Below are 24,138 nucleotides of genomic sequence, written 5' to 3' on the forward strand. Positions count from 1 at the left end.
GCTTAGCATGACCTCCCCCTTCCCAGATGCTCTCTCTACTCACTCTCCTTCCCCTGTGGTACAAGTTCTGCTCCTGTACAGATTCTTAACCCTCTATGCTTGACTTGGTACTGTTGCTGCTCATTTCCCCTCTTGCTCCCCCTCCAGCTTGGGGCCTCCATGAGGCTAACAACAGGGTCACATGTCTCTGTCGCTGGGAAAATGGCCAGCACGGGGCTGGCCCAGAGAAGGACAAGGTGGCTGTTTGGTAAGTGTGACCCATGGGCTGAGTGAAGCAAACCCACAACTGAGAAAAGACATAGACAGTAGACTAGATGTGCTAAGAAACAAGGAACTGTGGAGAGACTCTGAGCAGGGAAGTAGCAAAACCCAAAAGGTACTTAAGGAAAGCCTGGAAGTATCAGCAGGACAGACTGGAGTGGAAGGAACATTCGAGACAGGTAGATTAGCTGCTCACTCATTCGTGCATTCCCTCCCTCCTTCAATCATTCACCCACGTGCCTCAGCTGCAGAACTAGTCCTCGAGGTGCTCACAGGCTGAGGGAAGGCAGACAGAAGAAAAGTGGCAACCTACAAAACACCAAATGGTAAAGGAGAGAAAGATTTCCACTTGGGAGAACCAGGAAAACTTCCCTGAGGAGGAACGACCCATGGTGCTTTTTGGTATGCTGAGGTGGCGGGCGGGGGGATTCCCAGGCAGAGGAGACAAGCTGAGCAAAGGTGTGGATGTGAGTTGCTGGTGTGAGGGGCGAGGTTGAGTGTGTAAACTGGTGCCCGGAAGACAGACCGTGATGGCCAGGCTTGGCCCTTACTCCCTCCATGACAATTTCAGACAGATGAGCAGGAGAGTGGCAGGGTGCAGGACTGGAGGACAAAAGACCAGTGGAGATGTAGGCCCTGCAGACAGCAGGAGAGAGAAAGAGGATGAGGTGGTGTAGACAGCGGAGTCAGCAGGACTTAGTGGGCTCTGTCCAGGGGTGAGGAGAGAGGTGGCCCCAAGCTTTCCAGGCTGAGCATAGAGAGACCATAGGAATTGAAGCCTTGGGCAGGGGGGTGCCCAGAATGCACCTGCATTCTGTTTCAGGGCTCCATACTCAACCAAGGTGCCCCTCAGCCAGAACTGGGCACATTGCCAGAGAACTCCAGGGGTCATCTGGTCGGCTCAGCCTCCTGGTTTCCAACAGATAGTAAGCCTACCATGACTCCCTCCATCAGGAAAGGGACCCTCAAGAGTTTGATCAGACCTTTGGACTGGGTGTCCTTCCCTTCACTGTGTCTCAAGCAAGACACTGGTCTAGAGGAAATAAGGTGAAGTCAGATGATAACAATACCACTACCAGTGCAGTGGCACATGCCTACACTCCCAGCTACTACGGAGGCTAAGGTGGAAGGATCACTTGAGCCCAGGAGTTCGAGACCAGCATTTATTTATTTACTAACAAAATAAATAAATAAACCAACAATACCACCAACCAGTAAATGAGAACTTCCATGCTAAACACTTCATGAGCTTATCTGGAAATTGCACCTCTCATGATAGCAATGAGATTGGTGGGAGAATTCCATCTACTCATAAGAAAGCAGCCTCGGCCGGGCTCAGTGGCTTACGCCTGTAATCCCAGCACTTTGGGAGGCCGAGGCGGGTGGATCACGAGGTCAGGAGTTCAAGACCAGCCTGGCCAAAACGGTGAAACCCCGTCTCTACTAAAAATACAAAAAATTAGCCGGGTGTGATAGCAGGCGCCTGTAATCCCAGCTACTCAGGAGGCTGAGGCAGAGAACTGCTTGAACCTGGGAGGCGGAGGTTGCAGTGAGCCGAGATCGTGCCACTGCACTCCAGCCTGGGCGACAGAGCCAGACGCCGTCTGAAAAAAAAAAAAAAAAAAAAAAACCGAAAAAAAAAAAACCGAAAACAGCCTCATTGGCCAGGAATTCGCCCAGGATCGCGGCCGGGCCAGTATACAGTTGAGCTGGTTTAAACCCAAGGTCTATCATGTCCTTAACGTCAGTCAGTTAGCCTGCCTTTCATATTTTACACACTTACAGGTCACCATAGACTCACCTGAACTGTGAGAAGTAGAGGAAGGCGTCCCCGAGGAGGTGATTTTAAAGCCCAGGTTTGAGACGGGTATGCATTTCTAGGCAGAGCCCGGCCGGTGCAAAAGCAAGGCTTGGCTCACAAACGGGAACGTGGGGGGTGGAGACAGGGAAGGGAAAAGTCAATCACTGGGCAAGACCTCCTGGAGTCTCTCTAACAAATAAATACTACTTTGCACGCAGTAGACGCTGTTCTAAACACTTTACAAATATTAACTCACTTGGTCTTTCTATAACCCCACGAGGTGGTACTGTTACTATCCCTAGTGCACCGAAGTCACCCAGCGGCCGAGGGAGAACTCCAGTCCAGCTTTCCACCCGCTACTCCGCGCATCCCAGCTTGCCTTACAGCCGGGTACCGGCTCCACCATTTTGCTAGAGAAGGCCGCGGAGGCTCAGAGAGGTGCGCACACTTGCCCTGAGTCACACAGCGAACGCGCTCCGCGGTCCCAACGCACAGAGAGGGCCGCTCCGCAGCCTGAACGAGGCAGTGGTTGGGGGGGCCCGGCCCCGGCCCCTCCCCTCACCCCCTCCCCGCGGAGCACCACCCAGCACAGGCTGGGCCCCAAGCCCCGCCCCGAGGTCCTGCCCACACACCCCTGACACACCGGCGTCGCCAGCCAATGGCCGGGGTCCTATAAACGCTACGGTCCGCGCGCTCTCCCGCAAGAGGCAAGAGGTAGCACCAGCGAGCGTGCCGGTCGCTAGTCGCGGGTTCCCGAGTGAGCGCGCCAGGGAGCTGGAGAGCAAGCGACGGGAGTCGGAGTCAGAGTCGCAGTCGGAGTCCCCGGACCGGAGCACTAGCCTGAGCCGGAGAGCGCCGCTCGCACGCCCGCCGCCACCCGCGTACCCGGCGCAGCCAGAGCCACCAGCGCAGCGCTGCCATGGAGCCCAGCAGCAAGGTGAGTCGCGCGCCCGCGGGCCCCCGCGGGCCCTCCCGCCAGGAACAAAGGCGCGGACTCCTGCCCGCCTTCCGCCGGCCAGGGCCTCTCCCGCCGCCCCGCCGCGCTGTGCGCCTGGGGCGGGCCGCGCGCCTCTCCGAGCCTGGCTGGGTGCGGGTCCCGAGCGCAGTGCCCCGCCGGGCCGCGCGCCGCAGTGGGAATGGGCTCCGGATCTAGCTGGCCGGAGGGCGCCGCGTGCGCAGTTGGCGCCGGCACCTAGCACGCGCCTTCTTTCCGGGGGCTCCGCGCCGTCCACGCGGCCCTGCTGGTGCTGGGGACACAGGGCCCGGGCGCGGCACGTCGCACACGACCTCGGCGGCGGTAGCCCAGCGTCGGCCCCTCCCGGTGCGGGGGAGGGGGCCCGAGCGCGGCGCCCATTGGCTGAGCGGGCCGAGCCCCCGGCCCAGCCCCGGCCCCGGCGCGCCGAGGAGGCGGGACCCGCCCCCGCTCTCCGCCGGCTCCCCTAACCCGGGCGCCCCAGTAGGTGGGCGGCCTGGTGCTAGATGTCCCACCCGCCTACCCTACTCCTCCCGCCCGTCCCCCGCGGTGCCGAGGCCGAGGGGAGGGCACTTCTCTCCGGGCCCGGGCTCTAACGCGGGGGTTGAGATGAACCTCCGGTCGCGGAGGCTCTCCTTTCCGAGGAGTGTAGGCCCCAAAGCTTTGGCCCAGTCTCGCGGAGATGTGTTCCGCGGAGGCAGGTTTACCCTCGGGACCGGGCGGGGAGCGCAACTGGAGGGACGGGGGATCCGGGAACCGGGAAAGAGCCCCAGGCTGAAGTCGAGCGGGAGACGCGCACACCACAGGGTTGGAGAATGAGGAATGGGGACTCTGAGGACCAACAACTGCCTAGATAGGATTTATTTTTTCATGTGTAGACGGGCTTGTCCTGCAGGGCATCTTTCTAACTTCCGCAGAGCGATTTCTTTTCAACAAATGTTTGTGGAACCCCTCCTGTGTGTAGGGCATTGTTTCTTTCCACCCTCCCTTCCTCCCCCGGTCTACAATATTTTCAAGTCCCCTTTTTCTTTTGAAACGCTCCCTCTTTATTATACTTGGATTTTTCCATCTCAGCTGGGAGGGCATCTGGATGGCCCTTGTTTTCTTAGCTGGGACGCGGGGGTAGCACTGAATTCTGAACTGCCCTTCCTACTGGCTATGGAGGTGTCCCGGTGGGACTGAGAGGGGTGACGCTGGGCCGTACCCTCGGCGGGAAAAGGCCTTCCGCCCACACCTGTTGAATCCATGAGTCCAGACGACTTGCTTCACCCTTCCCGCGCCCTCGCTTAAGGTGAGACCCCGAGGAAGTTCCCGGGGAAGGCTCCCAGAATCCTAGGTGAGCCATAAGGGTGGGATATAATTAAACGAAAGTTCAGCGAGAAGCTGTTTTAGCTAGTGGCAAGGAAGTCCAAATATCTCAGGGCTTTTGCAGGCCACTTCTGGGCCTCAGTTTTTCCATCTGAAAGATAGAGATCACTTTTGTCACTTCTTCTAGGGAAGGAACTATCTATTCAGCATGCTGTGCCAGACATGGGCATTTATTTGTTGAGTGAATGAGTGAATATTGTACGTGGAGACAGGAAAGTGGAGGAGAAAAATCAACAGGTTCTTAGCCAAACTACTTTTCAGCGTCACGGACCATGCCCTGCTGGTTACTCACCAGCCTGGAACTCAGAGAAGGGAAATAAGTTTGCTAAAGTCACACAGCTAGTAAGTGGTTGAACTGGATTTGAACCCAGGCCCATCAGATTTAATTTCATTTCTGTCTCCACTGTCTCTCTTCACCACAGCATTTCTTGAATTTTAGGCAAAAGGGAGAGAGTTTGCTTACCTTCAAAGGTGGCTCCTTGTGCCAGCTGCTTCTAAATAGTGTAGCAGATGGGTGCTCTTCATGGAGTGCTCTCCAAAGTTTCCACTGTCTACCTCGTCAGTAATTAATGTTGGAACACTTCTTTCACAGTGGTATATATGTATTTTTAAATTCATGCACATGCACTTTGATACTAACAGATTATATGCTTTCATAAAATAGAAATGTCAAAAGACAAATAGATACAAGACGGCAGTTGTGGTCATTTCCCCTCCAAATCTTGTGTAGATCATTCCATATACATTCTGGAATAAAACCCTTCCCTTTGGAGACTGCTGAGTTGACCTGCAAGCACAGCCTTTTTGTGCACGATGTTGAACTGAGGTCTTGCCTTTCACACAAGATCTGAAAATCAGGTGTGCCTGGCTCCAAAGCCTTGGTTCTGCTATGTTCCTCTTTGTCTCCTAGGAAATGGGAACTGACTTAACTAACTTCCCCGTGTTCCATTGTGCTCCTCTGTAACTCATAGTAATGAGCTTAACCAAATAGGAAGTAGGGGACAGATGGAATCACCTTGCCTCCAAGCCAGGGGTTCGCCCACAGTCCCTCCTGGGCAGCACCAGCACGCAAGGGTGGACCCTGCCCCAGATGTCTCACCCTACCCTTCGTGAAGAGCTTGTAACTAGCCTTGCCTATGCCCATCACTCATCACTTTTCTGGCCAGTCTCTACCTTCCAGAAAAGGAAAAATCAGAAATCCACAGGCATCCTCAGCCCCTCTGTGGTGCAGAGAACATAGTTTTTTGTTTTTTGTCCTTTTTGAGACGAGGTCTCACTCTGTCACCCAGGCAGGAGTGCAATGACACGATCTCGGCTTACTGTAACTCCCAGGCTCAAGTGATTCTGTCACCTCAACCTCTTGAGTAGCTGGAACCACAGACGCACGTCACCATGCCCAGCAAAATTTTTGTATTTTTGGTGGAGACAGGGTTTTGCCATGTTGCCCAGGCTGGTCTCGAACTCCTGAGCTCAAGTGATCTGCCCGCCTCGGCCTCCCAAAGTGCTGGGATTATAGGCATTAGCTACCACACCCGGCTGAGCATAGGTGTTTGCGTATGTGGTTTTGACTCCCAGCTTGCCTCAGTTGCCCAGTTTTCATCATTACAGTGTCTAGGAATTCAGAAAAGAATGTATGTCTCTGTCGCCATAGATGCTCCATGAATATTTCTTGCTTCCTTGGACTCCCGTGATGCATTGCACTTACCTGGGCCGTGGGTGACCTGTACCTGGGCCTTGGCCTTTATCTAAAAGCTGGCATTGTGGCAGTATGAGCTTTTGGGGAGTCAGGATGCTGGCCCGTGGGTATTAAGTCAGGTAAATCATTAAAGCTCCCACTAACCCATTCTTCCTAATAGGGGCTTGTCAGGAAGTAAGTAGGGATGGCACATGGGTGAGAGTGCCAGGCCAGGGAGGGTCCACTCATGTGAGTGCCCTGCGCTGCTTTGGGCTTCTTTGCTTTGCCTTTTTGCCTTAGGCTGCCTGCCTGCCTTTCTGAATTTGGGTCACCCTTGGGATAGTTTGAAAGGGACATTCATGTCCAGTAGCTCCTAGGGTCCTCACAACTGCCCTGTGATACAAGTTACAATGATCTCATGGTCCAATAAAAAATGACTTTGCAAAGATCACACACTGAGCCTCCCACCCCAAGACATGCCAGCCTTTCCAGGATGACATTAGAGGGTGGAAGGAACCCAGAGCAGGAGGGGCCTTCCAGCGGAACATGGCCCAGCCCTCCATTTGACAAATGGGGAAACTAAGTCCAGAGAAGGGAAGAGATTTGTCTGAGATAAGGCTATCACAAAAGATTTCAGGCGTTCTACGGAGCTGTGGGTTTTTTTGTTTTTTTTTTTGTTGTTTGTTTGTTTTTTGTTTTTTTGTTTTTTGAGACTGAGTTTCGCTCTTGTTGCCCAGGCTGGAGTGCAATGGCACGATCTCGGCTCACCACAATCTTCGCCTGCCAGGTTCTAGTGATTCTCCTGCCTCAGCCTCCCGAGTGGCTGGGATTACAGGCATGTGTCACCATGCCCGGCTAATTTTTTTGTAATTTTTTTGGTAGACACGGGGTTTCTCCATGTTGGTCAAACTGGTCTCGAACTCCAGATCTCAGGTGATCCACCCACCTCGGCCTCCCAAAGTGCTAGGATTATAGGTATGAGCCACCGCGCCTGGCCTAGCTGTGTTTTTCTTAAAAGATGCTTTCTTCTCCACACGCCTGTCTGTGCCATCCTCCACCCACCCCCAAATGAGCAGGAATCCCCAGACACAGGACTTGTCCATGATCTTTCTGCGTGCCATAGGAGCCTGAAAGTTGGATTAGACGTAACTTGACAACTGAAACTCTACTGTAAATGGAAACGAAACACTAGGTGTTACCACTAAACTCTGACCTTGAAGAAGTGGCTTTCCTTGGAGCCTTGGTTTCCTTCTCAATAAACAGAGACTTGGCTACCCCCGGTGGATGTGGTGAGACTGGCCCCATGCCCTAAATTAGGGCAGTGGCTATTTGAAGTGGAAAGACCCTTTGTATGGCCAGTCTGGGTGTACGAATGATGTAAACAGCCCCAAGATGATCCTTGTCTAGTACCGAGCCATCCAGGGATTCGACCCTATTTGCCCCAGGGCTGGACCAGCCTCAAATCCCCTGTAATCAGCTTGTGACTTCAAGGAGCTCAGCTTTGCCCAGTGCCTCCTGGTCACGAGGTGTCGGCCCAGAGCTCTGCTCCAGTACCAAGGGTACAGGCATCCAGCTCCCCGCTTCCCCAAGACTGGCAGAGCTGGGGAGGCCTGGAACAAAGAGGAAAGTGTGCAGTGTTGGCTTGGGGCCTGAAACCTCACCCCTTCCCCCACCTCACTCCTGGGCATAGAGGTGATAAAGCCGCTCACTCAGTCTGGTAACCGACATCCCCATGATGGCGGAGGCTGGGAGGCCTCCTGACCAGACTCATGGACTCAGGGAGGCTGTGTCCAGGCCTGCAGGCCCAGCCCTGGCCACCCAAACAAGCCTCCAATTGTTACCTCCCTCCACAGGAGCCTGAGACTCTGTCTTCCAGCCACCAGGCCTGGCAGTAGCTGATGCATAAACATGAGGGTTTTGCAGTAACTGAGCAGGGCTCCCAGGCCTTCAACCTGGGCAGAAAGAAGGCATCATCTCCTCTCTTTGTGACCACACTGACTTGCCTCCCTGGGGCCTGTGTACCCTGGAATGGGAGAGAGCTCTTGCCAGGCCTCAGCTGATGGAGCTTTTGGCTACTGAGGCCTCTGCTGGACAGGAAGTCTGCCTATATCTCCCCCTGCCCTGGCATTTGGGAGTGGGGAGGAAAGGGCTCCATCAGAAACAGCTCTACCATTTGACCCTAGGCCAGCCACACTTCTTGCTGGAGCTTGTGTCCTCAGCTGTACTGGGGATGAGACCTAGCTGTCTGGGTCAGTGGCACTGAGGCTCCAGGGGAGCATGTGATCTGTGCAGCAGGCTTAGGGAGTGCTGAGCAGCACAGATAGGGTTTCATAGCACAGTGGGAGCCCAGACAGGCCAGCTAGCCATAAGCGCCTCTGTTGGAGGAAGAGGTGGACTCTCTTGGGCTGGGGGGCCCAGTTCGAGGAAGGAAACAAACAGCTCCCCTGGGCTCCTTGAGCACCCAGCGATGGCAGTTCTTCTTGAGGACTTCCTTCCCCTAGCTGGGTGCCGCCTTCGGCTCCCTGCTGCGTGTGATAACTTGGGTGTGGCCCTCACAGCTGTGCAGAAGCTATTCCCAGAGGATTCTGGCCCCAGGTAAACAGAGTCGGCTCTGGGCTCGCCTTGCCTCCATCCCACAGCCCTGCGTGCTGTCTGTGGCACAGCCTAGGGTGGCACTGCACTGTGGCCCTGGCCCTCATGCGGCTGGAGCTGATCATGAAGTCCAGTGTCCCCGCGGTCATGGCTGGCATCATCACCATCTACAACCTGGTGGTGGAAGTCCTTATTCCCAACTCGCTCATTGACTGCATCAGCCTATACGGGAATCTCCTCCAGCCAAGCGCTAGCCTGAGTGTGGGCCTGAGTGGCCTGGCAGCCAGCTGTGCCATCAGCACTGTGGGGGATGCAGTGCTGCCCAGAAGCCCGGGCTATCTGTGGGCCTGATCCTGACCTCATCTTCACTGTATGGTCTCATTGCCCTCATTCTCTCCACAAAGTAACCTTTGAGCCCACCAGCAACAGAATACAATATAAAGATCACCCCTCCTCGTTCTAGAATGAACAGCCTGACACACATGTCCCTTCAGTAGTTGGTCTTGTGAATGCAGTGTCCTAGTGCAAATGCCCATCATCTGTTGACCCCATCCTTGCCCCTGCCTGCTCCGTGCTGTGGACTTCTGGGCCCCCTCGTCACCCATCCTGGCCCCCTGACCAGTGAGGATGCCACCACCCATCTAGGGTGCTCTGTGTCTAAGGATGAATTCCAGTGTCACTTTCCTCTCCACTGTAGGTTTATTTATGGATGATTGGACCTGTTCATACATCTGTGGGGCAGCCCTCCATCTCCCAGCTACACAAAGTCTCTAACCACAGTGTTGCATTGTGGAGTTACCATGTGGTCTGACACTTCCTTGGATGAACTACGCTCGCTCCAGCCCTAGACAGTCCAGGGCCTAGCGGGCAGTGTGTGGGGCCTGCCAGGTCCTGGCATCCAAGCTGTGTCCAATAAAGTTCTTGGATGTGACTGGAAAAAAAATTGGATTAAAAAAAAATTTTAGAAGTTATAGAGCCAACTACAGAGAAGCATAATAAATGAAAGAATGTCTTCTAGTTTTGACAGTTTGGTGTTTACCCTAAAGACTTCTCTTTGTGCATGTGTAGATATATGCCTATAAATACAACATTTGTGTAGTTGGATCCCACTTTCTACATAGTTCTTTGCAACCCATTCTGTTCACCAACCCAACCCTTAGAGGTAAATACTGGCAGTGTTTCTCTCTGCACATAAACCAAGTGCTACTATACAAGTTCACCAACTCCCTGTTCCTTACACAATATGTACAACTTATTGCTTTTTTTTCCCCCTGAACAATCTACCCTGGTACTCTTCATAACATAGATGTGTTATGTGAAACACAGATGTGTTTTCATTCTTTCCAACAGCTGCATAATATTTCATTCCAGGCATGTCCCACTATGATTAAGAAATAGCACCCCATCACCTTCTTCATACCACTCGCCACCTGATGTATTACATGTATTTATTTTCTGCCCTAGCCTTCAACTAAACTATCAAGTTCCATAGGCAGGGATTTAGTATAGTTTTACCACTGAATTTCCATTGACTAGAAGAGTATTGGGAGCATGTATTCGGGCATAATCTTTTCTTGGCAATATCATTTATTCATAGAAAATCCTCTCTTATGGAGAACTAACTGAAGCTTAGAGGAAAAGACTTTTTTTTTTTTTTTTTTGAGACGGCGTTTCACTCTTGTTGCCCAAGCTGGAGTGCAATGGCGCGATCTCGGTTCACTGCAGCCTCTGCCTCCCGGGTTCAAGTGATTCTGCTGCCTCAGCCTCCTGAGTAGCTGGGACTACAGGCGCGCACCCCTCATGCCCGGCTAATTTTTCGTGTTTTTAGTAGAGACAGGGTTTCACCATGTTGGTCAGGCTGATCTTGAACTCCTGACCTCAGGTGATCCGCCCACCTCGGCCTCCCAAAGTGCTGGGATTACAGGCATGAGCCACTGTGCCCAACCAGGAAAGGACTTTTTTAAGGTCACACAAGTGGAGGAGCTGGGAGTTAAATGTGTCTGCTGAGAGTGACAGTGAACTTTGCATGTGCCCACCAAATTAGTGTTCTCTTACTTGAATTATTGCCCATCTAACCACCAAATGTGTATCTTCTCAGGAATGTCAGTTTCCCCAGGGTCCAGATCCTGACCCCACGCCCGCACATGGCCAAGAAGCCAATCGTTTACATTGAACATTCCATTATAGGATGCATACCTTTTCGGTTATTTAGGGAGGATGTGGTTTTGCCTGGAAGGCTTTGAGAATGCTGGGCAGGTCAGGGGACTTGGGGCTTAAATGAGAGGCTGATCAACTTTTTTCTAAAGGGCCAGATATAGCGTAAATATTGTCAGCTTTGTGGGACATGTAGTTCTCAGCCTGCCACTCAGCTTTGCTGTTGCAGTACAAAAGCAGCCGAAGACAAATGAGTATGGCTGTGTTCCAATAAAATTTTATTCATGGTCACTGAAATGTGAATTTAATATAATTCTTACATATCACAAAATATTAGTCGTTGTCTTTTTTTTTTTCTCCAGCCACTTAAAAACGTAAAACTCGTTCTTAGCTGCCATAGTTTGCCAACTTTGGCTTACAGCAAATGCAGCAAAGTGGCCCAAAGTTTTCTGAGCTTGTGCCCATGCTGTCTCGGCTCAGAGTGGGCAAGGCTCAGAGAGCTGCTGTTATGGAATTTGACCTACATAGAAAGCACCAGGTAGAAACCTTGTTTCCTTCAGAGACCAGTACCCGGAAGCAAGGGGAGGACCTGAGCAGGAAAGGTGCAGAATTTGGCATCAGAGACCCCCAATTGGAAGCTTCTCTGAAGCCTAGAGCCCCCTGGTTCTGCGCTTTTCCCTCCCTCTCATTTCTCATCTGTGAAAAGGGAGCAATCTCTCCCCAAAAGCTTGTTCATGGTGGTTAAATCAGAATGTCTGAGCAGCCCCTGGCAGGGTGCCTCAGCTCGCTGGTGCTGCTGATAAATGCACCAGCTCTCTCCTCTCAGTTCTACTTTCAAGACTGGCGAGTGCCTTCTGCCTCGAGGGCCACCAAGGGTGTTGGGAGCTTCAGTCATGCTAGGGTCTTGATATCACTGGAAGGCTTAAAGGAAGTGGCTTCAGGAGCACTTAATGCTTGAGGTCACCCTAAGGTCAGGCTTCGGGCTGTTAGTCCATCACTCTTCTTTCTTAAAAGACTTGGCAGGATGGAACCGGTCAGAGGGTAAAATGCCAGGCTAGGAAACCAGACAACTCTAGTCCCAACCCTGGCTTTTGTTTGTATGCTAGGCTGGGCACCTGCCCTCTGACCTCAGGCGCCTCCTGTCATGTGCCAGTGTTATAGCAGTCTGCAATTTCTTGAGCTTCATTCTTTCTTACTGCCGCCAAGGCTGTCTTTTTTTCTTTTTTTTGAGAGTGTCTTGCTCAGTCGCCCAGACTGGAATGCAGTGGTGCGATATCTGCGCACTACAACCTCTGCCTTCCAGGTTAAAGTGATTATATTCTCGTGCCTCAGCCTCCCAAGTAGCTGGGGTTATAGGCATGTGCCACCACGTCCCACTGATTTTTGTACTTTTTTTTTTGAGACGGAGTTTTGCTCTGTCACTGGGCTGGAGTGCAGTGACACTATCTCAGCTCACTGCAAGCTCCGCCTCCCAGGTTCACGCCATTCTCCTGCCTCAGCCTCCCCAGTAGCTGGGACTACAGGTGTGCGCCACCACACTGGGCTAATTTTTTTTTTTTTAATTTTTAGTAGAAACGGGGTTTCACCATGTTAGCCAGGATGATCTTGATCTCTTGACCTTGTGATCTGCATGTCTTGACCACCCAAAGTGTTGGAACTGCAGGCGTGAGCCACTGTGCCCGGCCCCAGTTTTTGTATGTTTAGTAGAGACAAGGTTTTTGTTGTATTGGCCAGACTGGTCTTGAACTCCTGGCCTTAACCACTCCGCCCGCCTCGGCCTACCAGAGTGCTGGGATTACAGGTGTGAGCCACCGCATCCAGCCTTGAGGTTCTTTCTTTTAATGCCCCAAAATTTGTTTAAATGAGTAAGAAACACAACAAAACAAAGGGAGCTGTCATGGATTAGGTAAACCCCTCCCACCCACGTTTGTGCTGCGTACTAAGCAGTTGGAAAGCCCTGCGTCCCCTGCTTCCCTGCACCTCAGGAACCCACGTGGGATGCTGTAGGAAGAGGACAAGATGGAGCAACGTCTGGATTCTGTTGGCCCTGGGACCCTCCTCTTGCCAGGAATACCCTGCCTCTGAGTGGCAGTAGCCATGTGCCCTCCCTCTGCCAATATAGATTGAGAACCTGCCGCAGGCCAACCTGGGGGCTGGAGCGCTATGCCAACACACTGACATGGGTCAAAAGGCCACGGTTTGGCCGGGCGCAGTGGCTCACGCCTGTAATCCCAGCACTTTGGGAGGCCGAGGCGGGCGGATCACAAGGTCAGAAGATTGAGACCATCCTGGCTAACACAGTGAAACCCCGTCTCTACTAAAAATACAAAAAATCAGCCAGGCATGGTGGCAGACGCCTGTAGTCCCAGCTACTCGGGAGGCTAAGGCAGGAGAATGGTGTGAACCCGGGAGGCGGAGCTTGCAGTGAGCTGAGATCACACCACTGCACCCCAGCCTGGATGACAGAGTGAGACTCCATCTCAAAAAAAAAAAAAGGCCACGGTTTTTGCAAGTTCTACAGTGTGACCAGGGCCATCTGGCACCTGAGTGTTGGGGGAGAGGTCCTGAATCTTAACACCTCATCCATGGCTTCCTGGGAAAGGGAGGTCTCTTGTGGGTTGTAAGACCCCCATCAGTGGGATAGGGAGGGTGAGGGGTGGGGACATGAGAAATCCGTCTCTGTGCTGGACCCTGAGCCCAGGCGCTGGCCAAGCTGAGAGGTCATGACTCTGTTAGCAGAGTCAGGATTTGAACTCGGTCTGCCTGACTTCAGAGGTCTTTCCTCAACAGCCCTGTGAGTTTGGAGTGGAGGGTTTTGGGGGATGCTGTTTTCACCTCTCAGAGCTCTGATGTTCCAGCACTCTCCAGGGGTTTGATAATGGCTAAGGATGAACACTGGTCTGGCACAACAGATACACACAGAGCCAGCTTTGCCTAAAAGCTAAATTGAAAAGTGGCAGGTTTTCTTTGTTTTGCAATTTGTATGTGCTGTTCCCTCCTCTGGCCACTCTGGCTGCAGACATGGTATGACCCAGGTTCCATTCTTTTTTTTTCTCACTCTGTTGCCGAGGCTAGAGTAAGGTGGCATGACTCTCTGCAACTTCTGCCTCCCAGGCTCAGGTGATCCTCCTACCTCAGCCTCCTGAGTGGCTGGATACAGATGTGTGCCACCATGTCCGGCTATTTTGTTGTTGTTGTAATTTTAGTGGAGACCTGGTTTCACCATGTTGCCCAGGCTCGTCGTCTTGAACTCCTGAGGTCAAGTGATCCGCCCATGTTGGCCTCCCAAAGTGCTGGGATTACAGGCGTGAGTCACTGCATCCTGCCCCTGGTTCTATTCTTAAGGAGTTCCCAAACTGAGTGGCAGATAGGTAATAAGTAGAGACTGTAGAGGACATAGCAAGAGCAAAGGCCTGGAAGAGAATGGAATGTTCTAGAAAGTAGTCTTATCCCCAGGGAGTGATGATGGGCTGCTGGGGATCCCAGATTCTGGGCTGTACATTGCTCCCCACCGGTAAAAAAAGGCTCCCACAAGAAAATCACAAACTCTCTGGGGCTAGTACCCTTCTCTAAGTCATCACCAACTGTTCATCAGCTTGACACCAGAATAAATACACATTGAGTGAATGGACTTCATTACCATGTTCCAGTTCCAGCCACTGGCTGGTGGGGGCAGATGGTGCTGAGGTTGCCCGGTCAAGGGTAGCTTGCTCTTCTTCCTTGATCCAGCAAACACTTGTGGAGGGAATTCTGCCAGGCTTTATGATGGATACTGATAGAAAACTTAACAGCAACGCTTTAAGGAAGGAACTTTCGTCTCCATTTTCTAGGTGAGGAAACCAAGGCCCAAAGCAGGGCTATCTTGTATCCCACTCCAAGGTGTGAAAGGAGGCAGCTTGCTGCATTTAAACGTGGGTCAGCTTCCAAGCCCAGCAGTGATCAAGCCGGCTATGGTGGGCGCAGCAGGAGGGGAGCATGAATCTGAGATTGGTTGCAGTGTCATCGTGTGCCTACTGAGGAGCAGGGGCCATGTCCCTCCCCCTACGCCTAGCACTGAGCCACACTGAGCACCCTGTTTCTTAATCTGACCGATCGGTCCCCATTTCTTCCCCCTGCACATACTGTTCTGTCCACCTGGAATGTAGCCTTGCCACTGCTTTCCCACTTGGCAGACTCTCTGTGTGTCCTTCATGGCACAGCTCCAGTGTCACCTCCTGGGAGCTCATCTTTTTTTGTACCCAGGCAAAACTGGAAATCTTTCCCTCCAGGTTCTCACAGTGCCTCATACCAGCCTCCTGTTGAAGCCAAGACCACACTAGCCACTCATCTTCATCTGCCTCCCCACTGTCCCCACCCCACTGGACTGGAAACCCCTTCCTTGGTGTCAGGACTGGGTCCAGTTTCATCCGGGGCCCCAGCCTCACTTAGCATGAGACCTGGAGCATAGGTCACTGGTATTTTAGTGAGTCCTAGTACTGCAGCTGCCTGGGTGGATGTGGATATGATCCAGGGTGTGGGTAGGCAGGTTTTCTAAAGTGGAGTTTGACCTCGACCTGCCGATGACAAGGTCCAGCAGAGGGGTATGTCCTTGGACCCCAGCAGCCCCCATTGCCAGAGGCTAAAATCGAGCAACTGCTCAGTGGGGCCCCAGGGATGACTTCAGAGGCTCCAGACCCCTGGAACATCAGATGCAGACCCCAGTGAAACAGGGCCTGTGATAATAGGACTTGCCTCACACGGCCAGTGTCATTCACTCATGCTCTGCCAACATAAAATAATACAAATGATCCATGGATCATTTGTATTATTTTCCACTTAATGTTTTTGTTTAAATTGCTTTGTTCTAAGTAGTATGAAATCATAGGGCTTGTAAAAATTATTTTGAATAGGTGATTCCATTCACACCATTCAGAATTCAAAAAAGTGCCAAAGGCTATAAAATGAAATCTCCCTTTCACCCTGTCCCCAGTCACCCAGGCCCCCGGGTTAGAATGTCACCTTGCTTGTACATTCTTTTTTTAGACAGAGTCTGCTCTGTCGCCCAGGCTGGAGTGCAGTGCAGTGGTGCCATCTTAGCTCACTTCATCTCCCAGACAAAGTGATTCCTGTCCCTCAGCCTCCCAAGTAGTTGGGACTACAGGCACGCACCACCATGCCCGGCTAATTTTTGTATTTTTAGTAGAGACAGGGTTTTGCCATGTTGGCCAGGCTGGTCTCGAACTCCTGGCCTCAAGCTGGGATTACAGGTGTGAACCACCGCACCCAGCCTCTTGTGCATTCTTTTAAATAGATGTGTTCCAGAAAAATACAGTGTATACTTTGCATCCCATAAGCCAAATGCAGGTAATTCCACAGGCAGAAAGCCCAGCATGTGACGGGCCTAGCAGTCGCTGTTTAGTGAACCCTCCTGGTGATGCTTAGTGCCTTGCCACAGCCTCTGATTTAATCCCAGCGTCCACCCTATGAGTTAGACTTGACCTGGTGTGTCACTGGGATCCCCCAGAAGTTTGTCAGCTGCTCACTACCCACTCAGAACAACAGCTCTGGGCCTGAAGGCTCCCCAGAGACTTGAGAGAGGGAGACTCTGGGGGCAGTGCCAGGACATACTGGGGGAGGGGGCTGTCTTTCCAGTTGGGCAATGCAGAGAACTTAGAGAGAATGGAGTCCCTGTGGTATGAGGGAGGCCCCAGCATGTGGAATAAATGTCCAGAGGCAGGCTAAGGGGTCAGACTAACGGGAAGGAAGGACACAACGCACACACAGAGGGGGCTCTGAGCTGTACGCTCCCCCTGGACCAAAGCCTTCTTCCTCTTTCGCAGCCTCTGAGGTGAGAGTCTTGGCTTTTGCAATCGTTGCCCTGACTCACAGCTTCCAGAGAATGAAAAGACCATACTGGGAATGTGCCTGATAACAGCTATGCCCAGGGCTATCTGTGATGATCTTGAAGTAAACGCTGCTTCTGGGTTCTGTGGAAACCGAGGCCCAGAAACCCACAGGCAGGCCGTGGCCAGCTCCACTCACTTCCAGTGCCCAGTCTGGTGTGGTGTGCGTAGTGAATGCCAGTCATTTCTTTGGTGTGCCTCCTGCAGCCCTGTTCTCCCACAATCAAAGGCCTGCCTAATGTCACATTTGCTGATTTCCTCATTTTTATAGCTGAAAAGAGTACTTTTCTCCAGCAAGTCGGACATCCCACTGGCCTCTCAGTCACCTGTGGCTAAGCAGGGCTCTTCACCTGCTGGCCTCTGCCCTTCCTGCTGCATCATGTCCTCGGCTTCCAGTGGATAGAAGCAAACTGCCCTTTTTCTCTCCTAGCCCTTTGCCCACTGGAAACACCTTGGCCCAACACTCTTACTCACCTTGTGCACTTTTCCAAAGTGCATTCCTGCCTAGCATGTCATCTATGTCCAAATAACCTTGAGAGCCTTATGGTTTGGGGATTGTTGCCGTCAGGAGCACTGGGTAGGGAGTCCGGAGCCCTGAGCTCTCTGCCGCAGACTCCTGAGTGATCTGGAACTTGCCTCACCCTCTCAGGGCTCAGTTTCCTGCCCTGTGAACAGCAGGAAGGTCAGGGCAAGGTGGGATCACATCTCCAATGTGACAAATGAAGCTGTTGCCATTTTGCTGACCATCAAATAGAGGACAGGGGAGAAGTGGTGCAAGGGGGACTTAGCTGGAATTCACAGAGCAAACAGGCCGATGGGCTGGAATCAGAAGCCAGCGCCTTCAGCTCCAAATCCAGGTTGTTTCTCCTATATCTGCTACTCCTACCAAGTAATTTGGGCCCCCTTGCATAGAAGGGCTGGTTCCTGGGCCTCCCAGTTAGAGAGTCTAGAACCACCAGACCCCAGGCATGGCTTCACCAGAGAAATGAGACCCCCACGAATCTGAAGCCTCTCCGTCTCTGAGACCTGGCTACAGAGAGAGAAGACCATTCTTCCCCTCTCTCCCCAGGAAATGGTCGGCCAGCCCAGTGTCTTGAAGTCAGCTAGGCTGGTTTGGGCACCTGAGGTCGGGAATAGGCCAAGTTTCCTGGGAGAAAGACTGGTGTGGTGCCAGGAGTCAGGCAAGATACCTGAACACAGGAACCTGCCAGTCCAGGCCCTGCCCTGTAGTAACCTGGGCCCAGACACGCCTATAACAGTGTGGTTTGTTTCTCTGCAGAAGCTGACGGGTCGCCTCATGCTGGCCGTGGGAGGAGCAGTGCTTGGCTCCCTGCAGTTTGGCTACAACACTGGAGTCATCAATGCCCCCCAGAAGGTGAGTACGATACCATCGTTGGCTTATGGACACCAGCCTGCTCTGTTGCACATCACACATGCCCACGGTCTCACACCACCAGCACCTGAATTAGAGTCATTTACATCAACGCACTGTCTGCCTCTCCAGCCAATTTTCTGGCCCTGACAATGTCAGAGACTCGTCTCTTGCTTTGGAATCTTAGGGCGGCAGAATTCTAGAATCTCAGGTCCCACAGAATCCTGGGGTCTTTTATAGGGCCTCTTGACCAACCCTCCACCCAACTCAGTCGTATAATAATATGTTTGATGATATAATAAACTCAGCAAAGCTCAATACAATCATGCTGCATTTCCATGGCATTCTGGGGCTGCAGAGGGTTTTCATGGGCTTGTCTCACTTGATGCTCACTGCAGCACTATAGGCAACAGGCACCACTCCCAGCCTGCAGGTGTGGGAAATGGCCAGAGAGAGGAAAGCTGCCCAATATCACCCAGCTAGTCAGAGACAGCTGGTATCCATCACCTGCCTGCCAGGGGGTCCTTGAGCCTGCACTCATACCCATCCACAGGCAGTGCACTTTCTTTTAAGGCATCCAATTGTAGGTTGAAACTGCATCCTCCCTGAAGGCCCTGTGCCAGTCAAAGCAGAAATGGCGTCTTGCCCTAGGGAGCCGCAGGGGGTGAAGGTCTGTGCTGGCTTCCTCCTCCCTGCCATGCATCCTAGATCTGTCCTCACTTGTTTACTTGAATGTCAGGATGGAAAGGGACCTAGATCATCTCCTCCAGTCCAGCCTACTTGCATTAAGGAGGAGAGAAGAAGAAAAGAGGAGTAGGGGGTAGGGACAGGAAAGGAAACTAACTGAGCCCTTCCTCTGTACCAGGCATTTTGCTTGTGTTTATGAGACTGGGTGGTGATTTCCATTTTATAGACCCAGAAACTGAGGTCCAGGCAGATGAAATGACCAACAGGCCCAAGGTCACAAAGCTACTGAATGTTGGAGTCAGAAGCCAAGCTCTTTATTTCCATGGCCGCAGGCTGTCTTCCTAACCAGCTGCCTTGCCAGTTTAAAAATCTGTACCTTCTCAGAGAGGACCAAATGAGTGGGCAGTCCTCACGTCAGGACCACATTTCTTGTCCAGACGGATGAGGCTAGAAAGTGAGTGTGGTGACTCCCAAAGATCAGGGGCCTGTTTGGGGGAACCAGGTAGTGTCTGGAGTTAGCTGGGCTTTTTTCCAAATAGGCACTGTGGGCTATGGGCCATGCCCATTGCCGAGGAGCAAGTCACCAGGAAGGCTTGGCCTGCTGAGTCATGCTCAGCTGCAGCCGAGGTGACAGGACTTTTCCAAGTTTGCCGGGCATGGCGACCGTGGGCCCATGCTTGGCCCAGCCCCAAGCCCTGCATTTGCTAAGTGCTCTTGACAGCTCTTGCCGAAGTGTGTGCTTCAGAACTGGCTCCCTTTGGGAATCCTTACAAATGGAAAGTCTGTAAGACAGGCGGGGAGGAAACAGAGGGAGGCTGAGCTCTCCACTTGGCTGCACACTGGGGTTTCCAGGACACCCCCAGATTCTGATTTAATTGGTCTGGGATGCTGTTTCGGCATTCAATTAGAAGCTTCCCCACCAATTCAACTGTGCAGCCAAGGTTGACAGTACTGGATTGAGTGATGTCTTGACTGTGATCTCATAGTGAGTTAATGACAGGACTAGGACTCTAAGGTCAGGACAGAGAAGGTGTTTTCCAGAAACAGAACAGGGTTGGGGTGAGCAGGGGCCCTGCAAAGTAAAATGCCCAGAAGAGAGAAAGCCTGGCATTCAGTAAAGCATGAGTAGTTTAATGTGTCACTAGAGTGAACAGGAGGAGGGGGAAGGTTGGGGAGGTCAACAAGGTAGGCAAGAGCCAGACCACAAAGGGCCCTGTGAGTATGGCACGGCACAGGGCACAGTCAGAAGGGGCAGCGGGGGAGGGGGGAGGGGCAGCTAGGGAGCATGGACTTCAGGATGAAGACAATAGGAACCCTCTGCCCAGGGCAGACGTGATCAGACTTGCATTGTACGGAAATGACTCAGGCCTCTGGTATGGAGGGGTAGACCTAAGAATGTGAGACTAGAGACGGGAAACCATCAAGAAAGTTGCCGTTGCACTAGTGACATAAAAGCAAACCCTCAGAGGAAGAATGGACAGGATTTGGTCATCAATTCCGTGCAAGGGCAACAGAGAAGGGCTTAAAAATGGTTTCTAGGTATCTGGTGATGTGTGGTTTGAAGAAGGAGTGGTTTGAAGAAGGAGCAGGTGTGCCAGGAGCTGAGAGGTGGCCGTGGGATGTGCAGGCATGGAGACGTGGGTGACACAGCTGGAGATGTACAGGAGGCACCTGCATGTGTGGGTCTGTTTCTTAGACCCAGGCTGGAGAAAAGTTGAGAGTTAGTCACTGGTATCCACACAGTGGAGGAAGATCTTCTAGGGAGACTGTGGAATAAAAAGAGAAATGAAGATTAAGGCAGGCATGGTGGCTCATGCTGTAATCCCAGCACTTTGGGAGGCTGAGGTGGGTGGATCACTGGATCCCAGGAGTTCAAGACCAGCCTGAGCAACACATCAAGACCTCATCTCAATTTTATAATTAAATCAATAAAAATTAAAAGTAAAAAGATCAAGGCCCCAGAGAACAACCCATTGCTAGAAAAGGACCCTAAGTAGAAGAACAAGAGCTGGTATCTCTAAAACCAGGAGAGGATACCCTCCAAACACAGAGGGAGAATGTAAGCTGTCGAAGGGCCAGGGTATTTGTCTGATTTGTCCACGGCCATGTCCTTAGTGCCTAGAATGGTGCCTGTCATAGTAATAGACACTGGTGGATAGTGAGTGGATGAACGAAGTGGAGGAATGCCATCAGGTACCCCAGGGGTTGAACTGGGCAAGCCTCTCCACATTGCTGAATGCAGAAGAGGCGATGGTGGCCTTGTGGCCATTTGGGCTGACTGGGTGGCACAGCACAGGTAGAAGCCTCACTACGATTGGGTGAAGAGTGAGAGGCAGATGAGAAAGGGTGGAGACAGCACTTCTAAAAGAGTTGGTGGGAAAGGGAGAAAAGAGTTGAGGAGGTTTGGAATGATGGTATGGCTAGGAATTTAGGTATGTATTTATGTATGTATGTAGGTATGTATTTATGTATTTTAATGAAGGTCATTTTAAAACATGTTGGAAGGAATCAGCAGAGGAGAGGGTGAAGATAAGGAAATGAGGGCGGAGGTCTTCCAGGAGGGAGGTGGTGTCGGAGCAGAAGGGAGGGGCTGCCTTTGGCCAGGAGGGACTGAGGTACTGTTTTTTTTTTTTTTTTGAGATGGAGTCTTTCTCTGTTGCCCAGACCGGAGTGCAGTGGCATGATCTTGGCTCACTGCAACCTCCGCTTCCTGGGTTCAAGTGATTCTCCTGCCTCAGCCTCCTGAGTAGCTGGGCTACTGGTACAGGTGCATACCACCATGCCCAGCTAATTTTTGTGTTTTTAGTAGAGATGGGGTTTCACCAGTTTGGTGAGGCTGGTCTCAAACTCCTGACCTCAGGTGATCCACCTGCCTTGGCCTCCCAAAGTGCTGAGATTACAGGTGTGAGCCACCATGACCAGCCAGGGACTGAGAGACTTCCAAAGATGTAGACAAATCTGAGATGGACTTCTGTGATCCCCGGGGCCTCCTGTCTAATCAGAAATAAGCGAGAGGTTATAACTGTCATGGAATATGGGCAGAACCTCTGACCAGGGCATCACAGGGCTGGTCAGCAGCTCAGAGGGCCCAGGTGAGGCTGTAAACTGCATTCATAGGACCATGTATGGGCACCTGTCCAAAGGTCACTTCAGGAACCAGCCCCAGCAGACTAAAACTGGAGATGTGAGTGGCCAGAACCGAGAACGCTGAAATCTAGCGGTGTTTCTTGGACAAGCACCCAGGCACTCGGTCTGTTGACTTTTGCACTTTACAAACACTTCTCACAAGGCTGGCTGCAGTTTTTCCAACCCGGAGCCAGATTAGAAGTGATACATGTAACATGTGAAGAGAGGATAGAAGGACCCAAGGGGAAGAAGTGAAAGTAAGGCTCAGAGCCCACGTGTAGTAACAGGGCAGAGCGACTCCTGTGCCAGGGTAGGGCTGAAGGCCTGCCCTAGGGCGGCACAGATTCCATCCGGCCAACCCTTTCATTCAGCCAGGACTTCCTGAGCATCCACGCTGTGCCAGGTGCTGTCCTAGACAGTGAGGAGGGAGAAGTATAGTTGTGAACACAGCAGGCACAGGCTGGCCCTCAGGGAGCTGCCTGAGACACAGTCTGAGCCAGGCCCTGTCTCCACAACCATGGGAGAGACCCCTTGGAGAAAGCCAGAGTGTCACTAACAGAGGGCTTCAAGGTGCTGTGAGAGCAAACAGGGGGCAACTAATGCTGGGGCTGGGGAGACAGGGGAAATTAAAAAAAAGGGCTTCACGGAGGACTTGGCAGCTATGCTCGACCTTGAAGGGTGAGTTGACCCCATAGGGCAGAAGGGCAGGTGTCTGGGCAGTGGGAGTGGCTTCTGCAGAGGTGCAGGGATGTGAAATGTTCTGCTGATGAGGAATCGCTAACTGCCTGCACTGGGCACACCAACTTCCCTTGTCTGTTTAGAAGAACCTGTCTTAGGAAACAGCATTGGGTTGGCCATGGTTTGCCTACTCTTGAAAAGAGACTTTGCCCCACGAATGGTGAGGATGCCAGAAACTTGTTCTCTTTAATAAAACAGGCCCCAAAGGGCTTCCTCCTGGAAGTGGTTAATTAATCCTACTTTCTTACATGTTTACAAAGCACCTCCCCATAAATGACTGCCTCACAGCAACTCTACAAGGCAGGCGGGGCTGACATTATCTTCCCCTCTTCTAAATGAGGGAACTGAAGCCAGATGAGGTATCTGGAGAGTGAGGGGCTAAGCTAGAGGTGGGCTCCAGGCCTCCTGCTTCCCCAGCCCTGCACACTGGCCCTGCCCTGCTGTGAGTGATGACAGGAAATTCCTGCCATGCATCCCCTCCTGGAGGAGGAGGACAGAAGTGGAAGAGGTGAGCCCAGCCACAGGGGGAGCAGCTAAATGAACAGAGAATCCTGATCATCATACTGGGCTCATATGAGCACTGCCTTTCCCCTCCCCAAATGACTGAGCTGCCAGTAGAAATAACCGAGTGCCAGTAGACTAACAGCCACTGAGAAACCATGAAGTCCTGGCCCAAGGGACAGTGTCAGGCATGTCTGAGAATAAGGCATCCTCAGAATCCAGAGAGTTTGGTCCAGAAAAGGCCTCATTGTTTGACAAACAACACTCCTTGTTTGACAAAGGAGGAACCTGGTCTGCAGAGGAGGTGAGGTCTGCCCAAGATGACCCAGCTTGGTAAGTGAAAGAGCTGGAGGCAACACCCGTCTCCCAACCCAAGCCCTGTGTCCTGTCAGGCTGAGCTGGGCTTCGTGCTCCAGGCAGCCTCTCCTTCTCTCTCCTGTATCCAGAGAGTTCTGGTCCCCTCTCCCCTTCACCCATCACCACTACCATAAACCCTTACTGCTTACTTAAGGCTTGTTATACATTGTTACAGATTGTTATACAATCCAGGCATTGTTATACATACTCTAGAAATAGTAATTCAGTTGTTCCTCGAAATAACCCCATTAGGCAGACACCATAATTTTCCCTGCTTTATAAGAAACTGGGGCACAGAGATGTTAAGCAATGAAAGCAAGGACACACAGCTAATAAGTGGCAAAGCTGTGATGTAACTCCAGGGAGTCTGGCCCTAGTCTGTGCCCTTGACCATTGTGGAAGATGGGCTCCTAAACACCCTTTCACTCACCTACAACTGCCACCCAGGTGGCCGTGTGTGCTCCCACTTCGGAGCTGAGTCAAGCTCAGTCATGTCCCAGCGTCTCAAGTTTCCCACACACGGTTGCACAATCTCTTACACCATCACATCCTGTCATATCACATCACCCCTCAAGCCCTTCAGTTAGATTCATGGCTTGCTGGTCATTTAGTGTCAACTCTCCAGCTCCAGCGCCGTGCTGGGCACCAGCA

The 24,138-nt window shown here is 52.2% G+C and overlaps 1 protein-coding gene and 1 long non-coding RNA gene across 4 annotated transcripts in view; one reads left to right on the top strand and one right to left on the bottom strand.

The window, feature by feature from the left end:
* The window catches only part of LOC117092752, a 42,123-nt gene extending 39,926 nt beyond the window's left edge, over positions 1-2,197 (bottom strand). For all 3 annotated transcript variants that reach the window (XR_004440898.1, XR_004440897.1, XR_004440896.1), the window contains exon 1: positions 2,063-2,197. This is a non-coding gene — a long non-coding RNA (uncharacterized LOC117092752). The remainder of the gene's footprint in view (positions 1-2,062) is intronic.
* Positions 2,198-2,701: 504 nt separating this feature from the next.
* The window catches only part of SLC2A1 (solute carrier family 2 member 1), a 32,492-nt gene continuing 11,055 nt past the window's right edge, over positions 2,702-24,138 (top strand). Inside the window, exons 1-2 of the mRNA XM_033226816.1 lie at positions 2,702-2,999; positions 17,986-18,081. Of these exons, the coding sequence (XP_033082707.1) occupies positions 2,982-2,999; positions 17,986-18,081 (114 nt within the window). The 5' untranslated portion in view covers positions 2,702-2,981. The remainder of the gene's footprint in view (positions 3,000-17,985; positions 18,082-24,138) is intronic.

The sequence above is a fragment of the Trachypithecus francoisi genome, unplaced genomic scaffold (assembly GCF_009764315.1).
Source record: "Trachypithecus francoisi isolate TF-2019V2 unplaced genomic scaffold, Tfra_2.0 Lachesis_group12, whole genome shotgun sequence".
In the NCBI taxonomy this organism is placed as follows: Eukaryota; Metazoa; Chordata; class Mammalia; order Primates; family Cercopithecidae; genus Trachypithecus; species Trachypithecus francoisi.